The following is a 15000-nucleotide window of genomic DNA, read 5'->3' on the forward strand; positions in this document are numbered from 1 at the left end:
ATCGTAATCGAATGTTATCCATCGGTAGAATCGTTCAAGTGGGTTATTAGCGACGAACTTCTTGAAGAAATTGAGCATTTGAAGATTTTCCTTCTGACTTAGGTTTGGCTACCTTAATTAGGAGGACAACTTGCTTGACGAAAGCATATACATCACCCCCTCTTTACGATTTTTTATGATCTTTGTTCTTGCGTGGCATTTGTCCTCTCCATCATAATTATTGCTGTTTCCAACTATAAAGCTACATTGTTGTACATGTCAGTGCTGTGTCAGTCACAGGATCCATTTTTTCAGAAACATACTTCCCAGTGGTTGGAATTTTCTTAATTTGTTGTTGAAGTTTATCAACTTTAAACAGCTATATGGACGTGTAGACCACAGAATTTGTCATGTGTGCCTTGATTTGTAAGTTCTAGTAGCTGTGTCTATATCCGGAAATATGATTTTTCTCCATCGAAGTTTAACAAACAGTGGTAACCTGATCTTTGTATAACAATGTTGATTACATGCTGCACTACATGTTGATAGTTGGTCTACTTAGTCCACTCAAAACGAAGTTTATGGTCCTCTTTAAAGTTGCTTTCTAAATCTCAATATCTTGGAACTGGATGAATTCCCAGACTTCATTAGCATTATGCTTCAACTGGCACAAATGATTAGTTATTTTGTCAAATTCTGATCAGCCTAGTTTTGATGACTGACAGTTAGAACAACAAGATTCATGGATCGATCAGATATCTGAGAATGTCTTTACTTCTGCAGATTGATCTTCGAGACAGAGAAGCACTAGAGAAAGTTTTTTCTGCAACCAAGTAAGTTCTGTTCATGACGAAATTGTCCCTAACTTGGTTTTATAAAAACTTTATGAGCCAATGCTGTGATGGTTAGAGATTATTTTTAATTTTTAAATCAAGATATGTAACTACAAAGGGCTCAAAATAAGTGATGCAGGCTAGACATTGGTTGTCATTTGGCCTGTTATTTCATGTTCACACAATCTTTGTTGAAGGTTTGTGCTATCGTTTTAAGCTCAAGTTCTGATTTGGTTCTACAGATTTGATGCTGTTATACACTTTGCTGGAATAAAGGCTGTTGGCGAAAGCGTTAGAAAGCCTTTACTTTATTACAACAACAACCTCATTGGCACAATAATTCTCTTTGAAGTAATGGCTGCTTACGGATGTAAAAAGGTACTGTGGAGTGTGGACCATATATTTCACATCCAGGCTCATCACAAGGACAATAAAAAAAATGAAGTTAAGAATTCACTTGTAGTGGCATGCATGAAATTAACCTCTACCAAGTGACTGCCACATTTCAACATAGATTAATTAAATAATATTTTGGTAGTTAGTTCATAATTTTTTGATCCAATTGTGAGTAATTAATCTGTGGTCTTATGCACCTACCGTATGAGGTTATGATTATAAATTCTATATCTCACTAGATGCCTCCTTCTGGAAGTTAATAACAAATATTTCGCTTCCCTGATCCCAAGTTTAGTTCTCCCACAGGTAGAAGTGTCTAATGTGATGATCCGTTATTTTTTAATAAATCTTTCGAATTATGTTACTTCTAAATAACTCCCTCTCTCCTTGAATACTTCTTTTAAATGTCATAGTTCCTCAAATTTTATTAATGCTGTCAAAATTCATATGCTTCTTGAATGGTAACCCCTTGAAAAGCCCAGTGAAAGTCCTAGACATCCATACATATGACCAATTAACAATACCCAAGGACACTACTTGATCTAATGATGTTACAGTAGTCTCACATTTATCAGAGTTGAAGAGTTTCAACCTAATAAAAACCAACAAGCCTTCTTTTCTCAAGGTGCCTTTGGGGCCCATCTCAAAGAACAAAATGTACATAACATGGCCCAAAGTGATAGTTACCTCACAAGTCACTAAGCCTGAGTCGTGTTCGAATGTGCAGATGGTGACAAACTTATGGCTCCCCACCAGGGAAGAACCTGATGATGTCCACCTTAGTCCCACATCAGTTAGAGAGTTAGAGTCTTGATCTACATTTATCATGAAAGTTTACTCTCCTAACCACACTTTCTACCTTGATCTTTATAGTTAATAGGTTTACTTTCCTATGCAACTTCTGCAAATGACAGAAAAGCAGTACAATAGAAGTATCAGTACTAATTATAACAATTAAGATGTAATGTTGCGTGCCATGGCTAACAACATGTAGACATATAACAAAACAAGTATTTCTTGTCACATGTATATGTTCTCCTCACCGTGTGATCCTTTAGCATTATATTTTTTTTTAATGTCTTAAGCAGCCACCTAAGGTAAAAAAAAAGGTAGGAATGGGGAGCCTAGTTTCCATCTAGGTACTTGAGCAGTCACATGGACTAAGACTCTTAAAAAAGTTAGGTGTCCAAGTGGTGTCTGTAACTCAGGCATATTAAAGATAACATGTTAAAGCATTGAAGTTTGATACAGGCCACAATTCAATGGATTGTGTTATTTGCCTGATGTCTCTACAAATGTCAATCCATCTTGAATTGGAAGTTCTGACTTTCCAGTGTGTTTATTTCCTGAATTAAATTAAGGATTGTTTTGTTTATCTTGTTTCATGTGTCTTTTGCGTATGCATTTCATCTCATCCTAAATATCATTAATGTGGCATTCTTCTTAACCATTAAAAATTCATCCTAAGTATCGCTCTTATGTGACATTATTTTTTACCAATAAACCACCCTAAATATCACTTTTGTGACATAATTCCTGACTATTTTAAACGTGAACCATTTGGGTGTCTGATGGCTTAAACCTTACAGCTGGTCTTCTCATCATCAGCTACAGTTTATGGGTCGCCGAAGAAAGTACCTTGTACAGAAGATTTTCCTTTATGTGCAATAAATCCGTATGGACAAACTAAGGTTTCTTTTTCTCTTTGCCACCGTCTTTCCTATTTTATGCACCTGTTGCCTGAGCTAGCAATCCTTGTACTTGCCGTTGCAGCTTATGACCGAGGATATATGTCGTGATATGTGTCAAGGTGACAGTGACTGGGATATAATATTATTAAGATACTTCAATCCCGTTGGAGCTCATCCCAGTGGATACATCGGTGAAGATCCTCGTGGAGTTCCCAATAACCTCATGCCATTTGTGCAGCAAGTTGCTGTTGGAAGGAGACCTGCCCTTACAGTATTTGGGAATGACTATTCAACCAAGGATGGTACAGCGGTACTGTTTCTTAACATGTGAAGTTGTTTTTTCTCAAAGCTTTCACTTAATAAATCTAGTGTTTGGAATTTATTTTGGCACATCCAGTCTTTCTTTAAGAATATGCTTGAGGGTGTTAGTATTTTAACGGAGATTTAATTGATTGGTATGAGTATGATTTTGATGCAATGGACCTGTATAACTGGTAGTATTGATTCTGGTATCTAACGTGTGAATTCTGGTCAAGATTAAGGACCACTTTTTTTCCCGACACTAATTTATGCAGTTCAGGGCTAAACACGTCAGCACATGCTTTTTGGTCAGCTCAGCGTAGTTCTTTTTATGCTTTCAATGGGGAGTTAGAAGGCCAAAAACACATTTAGGAAACCTTTTTGACCTTTTGTATCCATAAGTACATTGTCTGATATCTGTTTTGCCTGTCTTTTGCCCATGAATTATTGATTTTGTTTACTTCTTGTGTTATCATATGTTGTGATAGGCATGTTTAGTGTTCTAATAGCTTCTCAATTGCCAGTCATAGCTTTGAGATCTTTTATGTGTTATGTGGAATATATAGATCCTGAAACAGTGAATATGTACCATTTACCCACATATACTGTTTTTTTTTCTCTTTTTGCTCTTTCCATAATATACTGTTTTACTAGCATACATCTGGAGTATTTTGCTATTCATATAACTTGACCATCGTTGTTCTATTTAGTCTTTGACGTGCTTGACATCTTCTGGGTTTCATTTGCAGAATATTTCTTATGTTTGTTTATCGCTGACAATTTCTTTTGTTGTGGACAATGTTATATGATTCCAGGTAAGGGATTACATTCATGTTGTTGATCTAGCAGATGGACATATTGCAGCCCTACAGAAACTCTTTGAGGGCTCTCATGTAGGTGTGTGTGAATGGCACAGAGTTGGGATCATTTAAGAAGCTATACATTTTTCTCATGCCACGTGACCTATACTGTTTACATTATCTAGATTAGCATAATTAAGAATTGACTTGACTAGGAATCAAAGATTAAACTGAATGTTATCTCTTGTGTTAGACTCGTAATCATGTATGATAGAATAATAAATTATGAAATCCTTTTTTAGGTACTTGTATTTGTCATCATGTATTCTGTTCTTGTTTCTTCGAGGGCCATCCATATAACAAGGATAATTTGCTTTGGATTATCATTTAATTGTTTGCTATCTTTTAATCTCATTTTGATGAAAAACTAGAATACTTATCTAATTTTAGGATCGTAGGATTCTACACTCAAATATATTCATGGCCTTAGGATTCTCTATCCACGACTTTGTTTTTGATCATCCTAGATATGTCCTGTGGTTATAATGTTAGGAACAAGTCGGCAATAAGAGAGAGGGGGGGGGGGGGGTGAATTAGTGCAGTGGATAAAAACGTCGGTTCTAAGAATTCGTTTCGATTAAACCCGTTTCGTAAAGATGCTTAAATTGAAAGCGTACGGAAGAGTATAGCAAGTAAGGAAGTTTGCAGTTAAAGTAAATTGCTCAAAAGAAATGTAAACCGAGTTTATAGTGGTTTAGTCGTCGTGACCCACATCCACTCCCGATTCTTCTTCCGTCGAGGCCACCGGCATCCACTAACGGTCTTCCGTCAATGGACGAAGACCAACTACCCTTTTACTCCCCTATTCTCCTTTTCACAGGTTTAGGAGATAACCTTTTACAAGCACACACTTCTCTCTAAATAGAATTCTAAGTTGAAGCTATAGGAGGGGATCTCTCATATAATTTCTACAGTGTTTTCTCACTTTTAAGTTCTCTGTGCTTGTGTATGTTAACTAGGGATAAGAGGAGTATTTATAGGCCCCAAGTTGATTTAAATTTGGAGCCTAAAAAGGTCTCGTCCTGGGTTTCCCGGGTCTTGGCGGTACCACCACCTGCACCACTGACACTGGGTGGTACCATCACCTAGGAGATTGTGTCTGGGCGGTACCACCGCCTGACACTGACACTGGGCGGTACTACCGCTCAGTTTGACGGTACCACCGCCAGACACAGTCTCGAAGATTGTGCCACGACGATGCCACCTACTGGGTCACTGTTTGGGCCTTTCACTTAGCCCAACACAGTCCATACATGGGCCTAACTAGCCTCTAATTGGGTTGGCCCAATTCCAATCCCAATTATATGCTAACTACGAAATTTAAGGCATACACTAAGCAAATCCGTTCCGATTAGTCTAGGTTTCTTCCGACGAGCTTCCAGCGATCTTCCGGTGAGCTTCCGATGATCTCTCGGCAATGTTCCAGCGAACTCCCAACAAGCTTCTAGATTTCACGATGATTTTCTTGGCAAGTTCCGACGAGCTTCTTCGGCAAGCTCCTGGACTTCTCGATCAATTCCGGCAGAACTTCCGACGAACGTCTGGACTTCCGACGAACTCTCGAACTCCTAACGAAGTTTCGTTCTTGACTCCGGGACTTCATTTTGCTTTATGCCTTGATCACTATCGTAGTTAATCCTGCACAAATAAAACCTACTTCGATCTAGACAATTATTACAAAGCTTGAATCATGTTGTCCGACATGTCATTGGTTTATCGACGCTTCGTCCGATTCTTCGTCGCATCGTCCTCTCTTACGGCCTATTGCCCAATCGGCCAGTTGACCTCCGCAACTCCGATTTCCTTGGGGCAATTTCCGCTCTTCTTGGCCCGATGCCTGAACTCATGGCACGAAGCCTTCTGCCGATACGTCGACCGATCCTCCGGCTCGATGTCCAATCTTCTGACATGTTTCTCTCCAGCCCAACATGATTCTTCCTACTTTAATTGTCTCTCCCTGATCGAAGCTTCCTGCGTCACTCAAAACGCAGATCAAATCATAAACACTCTCAATTGGTTTCATCATCAAAATCCGAGATTCAACAATCTCCCCCTTTTTAATGACGATAACCAATTGATGACAGAGTTCACTTTAATTCCCTCTATCAATATGTCATATTGATAGAACTCTTGGATTTAAAAATCCAAACAACATGTCATGATAAAATCATGCATAGCATCATACTTCTCTCCCTTTGTCATCAACAAAAAGGAGAAGTTCAACTATAAGTGTTTAGACATACAAGTTCAAATCATTGCATAATAAACATAATCTCAAGTTTTATCATCATACAAGCTAATAAGTTTTTTACAAAATTTTTACACCTTTTGATATATGTATGATAGCAAGTTTTGCATCTACTTGAAACGTGGAAGCTAACATTTTTGCGTTTCTAGCAATTCTTTCTTTATGCAATTTGCAAGGTAGCAAATTTAATAAGTTTTACATAATTTTGGAACTTGTAAGCTAGCAAATTTTACACATGTGAAAGCTGACAAAATTTTTGAATTCAAAGAGATGAGCAAGCTTTTTGCTTTTCTTCGTAATGTGTAAGCTAGCAACTTTTTCCTTCTTCTCGAAGTATGCAATTTAGCAATCTTTGCTTCTCTTTTGAGATGAGCAAGCTAGCATGTTTTTGTATTTTCTTGACTTGTGTAATCTAGCAAATCTTTCTATTTTGAGATGTGCATGCCAGTGATTTAAAAAGCGCTAGGCGCCAAAAGGCGCCAAGGTCCAAAAACGCCCGAGGCGCTAGGCGCTCGCCCGAGCGAAGCGAGGCTCTAAAATATAAAAATATATAATATAATTAATAAATATAATTATTTAAAATTTTAAATAAAAATATGCTATTAAATTAAGAAAATCTAAGATACAAAATCACAATGTCACATTAACAAAAAGTTTCAAAATTCAAAACATTAAAATTTTACATCAAAGTCATTCATCATAATCAACATTATCGTCATTTTCACACAAATCATCTTCATTGAATTCGTCTTCTTCCTCTTGTTCTTCGATTCCTTTCTCTTCATCAAGATATGTTTCATTCTCTATGTCTTCAACAATAGCAGGAGCCGAGCTTGATGCTTTTGCACTCATTTTTCTCTTTGACATATGTCTTGTATATGTTTGTAATTCTCCAGCACCTGAAGCTCTTGCCACATCTCCCCACATCAATCTATCATCTTCAAATACAAGCTCGTCTTCAGCATCTTGCAAGTTAGCACCCATTTCTCCTACTAACCACTCATTTGAATCATCAATATCTTGCAATGAGATTGAATCAAATCTATTTTTCAAATCATGACGAGTCTTCAAAGCTTGATTATACTTTATGTAAACAAGATCGTGCAATCGTTGATGTTCTAACCGATTTTTTCTCTTCGAGTGAATCTGTCATGTCATATAATTTAAAAATATATTAATACATATATCTAAATAAATAAATAAATTAAAATAAAAATATTTAGTAATACTTACATGCTCAAAGACACTCCAGTTTCGCTCACAACCCGAAGCACTACATGTCAAACTAAGTACTCTGACAGCAAATTTCTGTAAGTTCGGGGTGGAATTTCCAAATAGACTCCACCATTCAGCTACAAAATTTATGTTATTATTAGCAATAACATAGTAACATAATATATATGAAATTAATTATATCAAATTATTAATACCTAGAGAGGTAGTTGTCCTGGATCGAACGACAATTGGAATTCCAAAAAGACCTTCAGCATTTTTATATAAAGATAATTCATGAATAATCTTATCTTGAACCTCAATGCTGGGAACTAATCTTGCAACACACTGATATAACTCACCCAAAACTTCTGCATCAAATCCAACAGATTTAATCTTATAAAAGAATTCAGGGTTCAAATAATATCCTACTGCATGTAAGGGACGATGAAGTTGACAATTCCATCTTTCGTCAATGATTGTAAAAATTTTCTCATATTTTTCTTCATTTTCATTAAAAGATCTTTTAATCGTCTCCTTTGCTTTATCCATAGCCTCATAAATATATCCCATTGCAGGCTTATTTTCATTATCCACCAACCGAAGAACTCGAACAAGAGGGCCCATTACCTTTAATATATAAACTACATGATTCCAAAAGGATGACATTAAGATGATATCAGCAGCCCTCTTGCCTTTTGCTTCTTTTGCCCATTTGCTTGTCACCCATTTCTCAAAGGTAAACATATTTTTCAGAGTATGTTTTTGACGATGCACGCTCTGTAATGTCAAGAATGAAGTAGCAAATCGGGTAACACCATGTCTCACTAATTCTTTATTCCCTGTAAATTCTCTCATCATATTCAAAGCTCCAATGTGATTATAAAGAAATCCAACAACAAAAATTGCCCTTTCTAAGGTTTTCTTGATTTCTAAAATCTTTCCAATATCTTCCAACATTAAATCAATACAATGTGCTGCACATGGAGTCCAATACAAGTGTTGTCTTTTTGATTCAAGCAATTTACCTGAGACAAAGGATAACAAAAATGATAAGACTTAAGAGTTTAACACACTTAATTGAAGATAAAATAATTAACAAAATCAAAAGATGAATATTACCAGCTAAAACATAGTTGCTTCCATTGTCGGTTATGATTTGAACGATATTTTGTTCTCCAATTTCTTCCACGAAGTTGTCAAGTAAATCATATATCTTGTCTCCAGATTTTACAAAAGATGAAGCATCTATTGACTTCACAAACATAGTCCCTAAAGAACAATTAACCATAAAATTAATTATACTTCTGCGCCTCCTGTCAGTCCAAACATATGACATAATAGAGCAACCATGTGTTGCCCATGATTCTTTATGATCCTTTAGTAAGTCATTTGTATAATTCAACTCGTTTTGCAGCAATGGAACTCGCATCTCATAATAACTTGGAGGTTTTAATCCTGCACCATATCTTCCAATAGCTTCAATCATATCCTTAAAACTGTCTAAACGAGTTGTACTAAGGGGAAGACCAGCCTGATAGAAGAAGCGAGCAATGTGCTGAATTGTTCTTCCTCTTATTTCTTTATCACAAGCATCACTTATATTTGTTTGTCTCAATTTTGAGCCTCCTGCTTGCCCTTGTTGTTTCTGGGATCCTTGAAGTATATATAGATCCATCGGTCCTTTTCTACCTTTCTTAGTACTCATAACTTCTTTTCCCTTTTTGTCGTATACTCTTTTTTCACTTGGGTTAATACTCGTAGAATAATCTTCTTCTTCATCTCTGATATGTTCAACATTGTCTTCTGGTAAATTCCCATAAGATTCATTCTTTTGTGTCTTCTTTTCATTCATATAATTCAGCAATTCTTCTTTTACCTCAGGTGGACATTTTTTGCAAGCTGCTGCATTCTTGAAATTTCCTACTAGATGTTGTTTTGCACGAAAAATACCACCTCTGGTAGTCTTATCGCAGAATATGCAAGTCACTGCATTAGGATCTTTCGGATCCTTCAAATAATTATACTTCCATGCAGGATCTTTTTTTGATACCATTGGAGACTCTATTGAGTTGCTTTCTGCACTTGCCATTTATGTTGAAACCTAACAATAATTTCAAATAAATAAAAATTAATAACATTAAAATCAAAATAATATATTATTAATCTATTAACAAAAAATTAATCATTTCAAAATTCAAATAAACTTAATATTAAGAGTATACTAAGCCTGATGGAGAAACGAGGAAGCAGCAGCGGCGAGCGGCGACAGCAGTGGCGACAGCAGCGGCGGCAGCAGCAGCGGCGAGCGGCAGCAGCGGCGAGCGGCGACAGCGGCAGCAGCAGCAGCAGCGGCGAGCGGCGGCAGCGGCAGTGGGAAAGGGAAAGGGAGTGGAAGGCGCGAGCAGCGGGAGGCCTCGAGGGAGGCGCGAGCAGCGGGAAGGCTCGCGGGAGGGCTCGCGGGAGAGCTCGCGAGAGGGCTCGCGGGAGGCGCGAGCAGCGAGAGGGCTCGCGGGAGGCGCGAGCAGCGGGAAGGCTCGCGGGAGGGGTCGCAGGAGGCGTGAGCAGCGACAATGGCGAGCAGCGGCAGCGGGAGCAGCGGCAGCGAGCGACGAGATCGCGATCGGGATCGGGATCGGGATCGAGAGCGGCAGCGGCAGCAGGTTAGTGTTGGGTTAGGGTTAGGGTTAGGGTTGGGGTTATATCGGTTTAGTTGGTTCGATTGAACCAACTAACAACCGAACCAGGACCGAACCAGACCTAAAATTCTGGTTCGGTCGCCTTGGTTTACCCAGGCGCTCGCCCGAAGCGCCCAGCGCCTGGGCTCGGGCGAGCGCCCAGGCGGCGCCTGTTTGAAGCGCGCCGCCTGGGACATTAGCGAGGCGCTCGGGCCTCGCCTCGCCTCGCCCGAGCGCCTAGGCGAGCGCCCGAGCGCCTTTTGCAATCACTGGTGCATACTAGCAATTCCCCTTTGTCATTGGCAAAAAGAAAGGAATAACAATACAATAGTGTAATTCATTTCTCTTTACTACAATCTTCAAATCATGACAAGGATAAATAACAAAGATGAAAAATCAAGTCATGATTGTCAAAACAATTTTTCATCATAAATACTTCATCATTGCATGCATTATTATCATAAGTTGAAGTATTGCATGCATCATTATCATAAGTTGAAGTATTGCATGCATAATACCAAATCATCATTCATAATTACATCAATATTCCAATCATTATTTCAATCATAAAAAATGAAAGATCAAGTCTAGAATTTGAGAAATTAAGATCATGATCCGAAAAATGTATAAGAAGAATTTATGCATTTGGGAGCTCTAACATGTCTAAGTTTATCATTCAAGCTAGCAAATTTGGTTCTCTTGAAATGCTAGCTATTTTCTTTCCCCCTTTTGTCATTGTAAACAAGAAAGAAGAATGGAAGAACATAATGGTGTAAATGTTCAAGTAATCACAAAAATACAAAGGTGTCATATGAAAATCATGACATGAAAGATATTAATATCAAATCATGAATGCCACAAGACATAATTTATTTCAACAAATCTCGTCTTTTTATAAATGGCAAAAAGAAACATAGGAGATCAAATAATATAATATTTTGATTCATGCATAAGAAATCTCAAGTTATAAATCTCGAAAAATCAAGATAAAGCTCATTTAAATTCAAATCGTCAAATCATCAAAATTACTTTAAAGAGATTCAAAATGACATAAACAACTTTATTAATCTCTTAGTGAAAAATCGATAATATAGAGAAAAATAAATTTTCAAGAAAAATGCTTTTCTCTTTTTAGTTGTTTCAATTCATGTGGTTTATTTCATAGAAGCATGTCTTTTTCATTATGTCAAATAAAAACATGCATCAACGTTTAAAACCGAAAAGGAACTTTCATTACGGCAAAGATCGATAATCTATAAATCACAAAAAATCATCATGTATAATTTCGAAAGAAAAACTCATTAAACATGATCATTATGCATTATTACTTTGGGCATAATGCCAAAACATGATTTTAAGTTTTTAAGATATAACATGCACAATTTCAAACTATAAACTCATTAAGCTTGATATCAAACCTCTTGACATTTTCATTACATCATTAAATCATCAAAATTGATTTCATAAAACATAAAGCATTTTCAAAATGTATTTTTCTTTTTAAGTAAATCAAACTTTTCATGCTTAGTGCTAGGAATTAACATGCAATTGTCATGCTCAAATTTTAATTTTTTTTTTCAAAATCACTTAGAAAGAGAAGCATGATATATAATTTTTTTATTTTTTTATTTTTATTTGCTTACTAACTAATTTAAAAATAATTCATGAAACATCATCGAGTAATTTCAAAATAAAGTAAAGGAGTTTTGTTTGAGTTGTTTACCTCATCGTCGAGAGTCACCAAGGCCAAGTTTATCGTTTCGTCTTCATCGGTTTGCTCCTTTTCTTCGGATGCACTCATTTCGTCCCAAGTCACTTTGAGTGCTCTATTCTTCTTTGGCAACTTCTTCTTTTTAAGTTCATTTTTATTTTTTAATTCTTGTTTAATAAAATTTTTTAGTTTTATAGTGAGAGTTTCAAGTTCATCATCACTTGAGCTTTCACTTGAGTAGTCTTCATGTGTTCTAAGTGTCAAATTCTTCTTGTTCTTTGGAAGGTTGTTCTCAAGTTTGTCATGTGCCACATAAGTCATTTCATAGGTCATTAATGACCCGATAAGTTCTTCAAGAGTAAGGTTGTTTAGGTCTTTAGCCTCTTGTATTGCCGTTACTTTTGAATCCCAATTTTTAGAAAGAGATCGTAAAATTTTATTCACAAGTTCAATGTTAACAAAACTTTTACTAAGAGCTTTTAGACTATTGACGACATCCGTAAAACGGGTATACATGTCTCCAATAGTCTCGCTTGGTTCCATTTGAAACAACTCAAAATCATGCATCAAAATATTAATCTTCGAATCTTTAACTCTACTAGTGTCTTCGTGTGTGATTTCAAGAGTGTGTCAAATATTGAAAGTCGTTTAGTAAGTAGAAACCCATTGAATTTATTTTTGTCTAAGGCGCAAAATAAGGCATTCATAGCCTTTGCATTTAAAGAGAAAGTCTTCTCCAACTCATTCCAATCTTTCATTGGAAGAGAAGACTTTTGAAAACCAAATTCGATTATATTCCATAAATCGAGATTCAACGAAAGCAAGAAAACTCTCATTCAAGTTTTCCAACATGTGTAGTCCGTCCCATTGAACATGGGAGGACGAATGAGAGAGTGACCCTCTTGAAAGCCGAAAAGAGCCATTTCTCTTTGGGTGTTAAACCAAATGAGAAAAACGTGGCTTTGATACAAATTGTTAGGAATAAGTCGGCACTAGGGGGGGGGGGGGGGTAGGGTGGGGGTGAATTAGTGTAGCGGATAAAAACGTCGATTCTAAGAATTCGTTTCGATTAAACCCGTTTCGTAAAGATGCTTAAATTGAAAGTGTACGGAAGAGTATAGCAAGTAAGGAAGTTTGAAGTTAAAGTAAATTACTCAAAAGAAATGCAAACCGAGTTTATAGTGGTTCGGTCGTTGTGACCTACATCCACTCCCGATTCCTCTTCTGTCGAGGCCACCGGCATCCACTAACGGTCTTCTTTCAATGGGCGAAGACTAACTACCCTTTTACACCCTCTTCTCCTTTTCACAGGTTTAGGAGACAACCTTTTACAATCACACATTCCTCTCTAAACAGAATTCTAAGTTTAAGCTAGAGGAGGGGATCTCTCAAATAATTTCTATAGCGTTTTCTCACTTTTAAGTTCTCTGTGCTTGTGTATGTTAACCAGGGATGAGAGGGGTATTTATAGGCCCCAAGTTGATTCAAACTTGGAGCCTAAAAAGGTCTCATCCCGGGTTTCTCGGGTCCTGGCGGTACCACCGCTTGCACCACTAACACTGGGCGGTACCACCACCCAATCTAGCAGTGCCACCGCCTAGGAGATTGTGTCTAGGCGGTACCACTGCCTAACACTGACATTGGGCGGTACTACTGCCCAGTCTGACGGTACCACTACCTGGCACAGTCTCGGAGACTATGCCACGACAGTGCCACCTGTTGGTGTCACTGGTTGGGCCTTTCACTTAGCCCAACACAGTCCATACATGGGCCTAACTGGCCCCTAATTGGGTTGGCCCAATTCCAATCCTAATTATGTGCTAACTACGAAATTTAAGGCATACACTAAGCAAATCCGGTCCGGTTAGTCTAGGTTTCTTCCGACGAGCTTCCGGCGATCTTCCGACAAACTTCCGATGATCTCTCAGCAATGTTCCAGCGGACTCCCGGCAAGCTCCTGGACTTCACGACGATCTTCTTAGCAAGTTCCGACGAGCTTCTTCGGCAAGTTCCTGGACTTCTTGGTCAATTCTGGCAAAACTTCTAACGAACGTCCGGACTTTCGACGAACTCTCGAACTCCCAACGAAGTCTCATTCTTGACTCTGGGACTTCATTTTGCTTTATGCCTTGATCACTATCATAGTTAATCCTGCACAAATAAAGCCTACTTCGATCTAGACAATTATTACAAAGCTTGAATCATGTTGTCTGGCATGTCATTGGTTCATCGACGCTTCATCCGATTCTTCGGCGCATCGTCCTCTCTTGCAGCCTATTGCCCAATCGGCTAGTTGACCTTTGCAACTCCGATTTTCTTGGCGAATTTTCGCTTTTCTTGGCTCGATGCCCGAACTCATGGCCCGAAGTCTTCTGTCGATATGTCGACCGATCCTCCAGCTCGACGTCCAATCTTCTGACATGTTTCTCTCCGGCCCAACATGATTCTTCCTGCTTTAATTGTCTCTCCCTGATCGAAGCTTTTTGCGTCACTCAAAACGCAGATCAAATCTTAAACACTCTCAATTGGTTTCATCATCAAAATCCGAGATTCAACATATAACTTATAAGCACTTTGTGAGTGATCTTCAACAAGTTTATTAGTGAAGGAGTTGTATATTTTTATTTTGATTTATTTTGTTATACTTCATTACTTCTTTGGTTTATTATATAGCAGTTGATATTACCCTTTATGCTTATTTATTATACCTTTCTTTTTTTGTTTCATAATCATTTTTCTTTTGTTTGTTAAGTCATTTTATTATGCCGAATAATATAGTTACCCTATGCACATAATATACTTCTCTAAATTATTTGTTTTCTCCCCATATTTTGTCAAAATTGTTTTGTAAATCATATATTTTATCTATGCTCTATTATGTTTCTCCTTGTGCTATTAATATGCTCGATGCTATAGGAAACAATTATATTAAATTGTATCTATTAAATGTATGAACTATTTACATTGTTAAGTTGTGTTTAAATGCATGATAGATGAAGCAGTATATGCTTGTATCTTAATTCTTTGATGCCTTTGTAGTTGTTATTCAGTTATAGCAGTTCCCAATAAATTCTTCTAGTTAATTATTTATA

The 15000-nt window shown here is 37.4% G+C and overlaps 1 protein-coding gene across 2 annotated transcripts in view; it reads left to right on the forward strand.

Moving 5' to 3' along the window:
- LOC103978462 (UDP-glucose 4-epimerase GEPI48) overlaps positions 1-15000 on the forward strand; it is a 17280-nt gene that overhangs the window by 955 nt on the left and 1325 nt on the right. Inside the window, exons 2-6 of one of the 2 annotated variants that reach the window (XM_065099712.1) lie at positions 763-812; positions 1055-1190; positions 2798-2899; positions 2982-3209; positions 4015-4092. In XM_065099712.1, the coding sequence (XP_064955784.1) occupies positions 763-812; positions 1055-1190; positions 2798-2899; positions 2982-3209; positions 4015-4092 (594 nt within the window). Of the gene's footprint in view, positions 1-762; positions 813-1054; positions 1191-2797; positions 2900-2981; positions 3210-4014; positions 4097-15000 lie in introns of both variants that reach the window. The other variant, XM_009394255.3, reaches the window with a different exon arrangement.

Source organism: Musa acuminata, chromosome BXJ2-3 (assembly GCF_036884655.1).
Source record: "Musa acuminata AAA Group cultivar baxijiao chromosome BXJ2-3, Cavendish_Baxijiao_AAA, whole genome shotgun sequence".
Taxonomy (NCBI): Eukaryota; Viridiplantae; Streptophyta; class Magnoliopsida; order Zingiberales; family Musaceae; genus Musa; species Musa acuminata.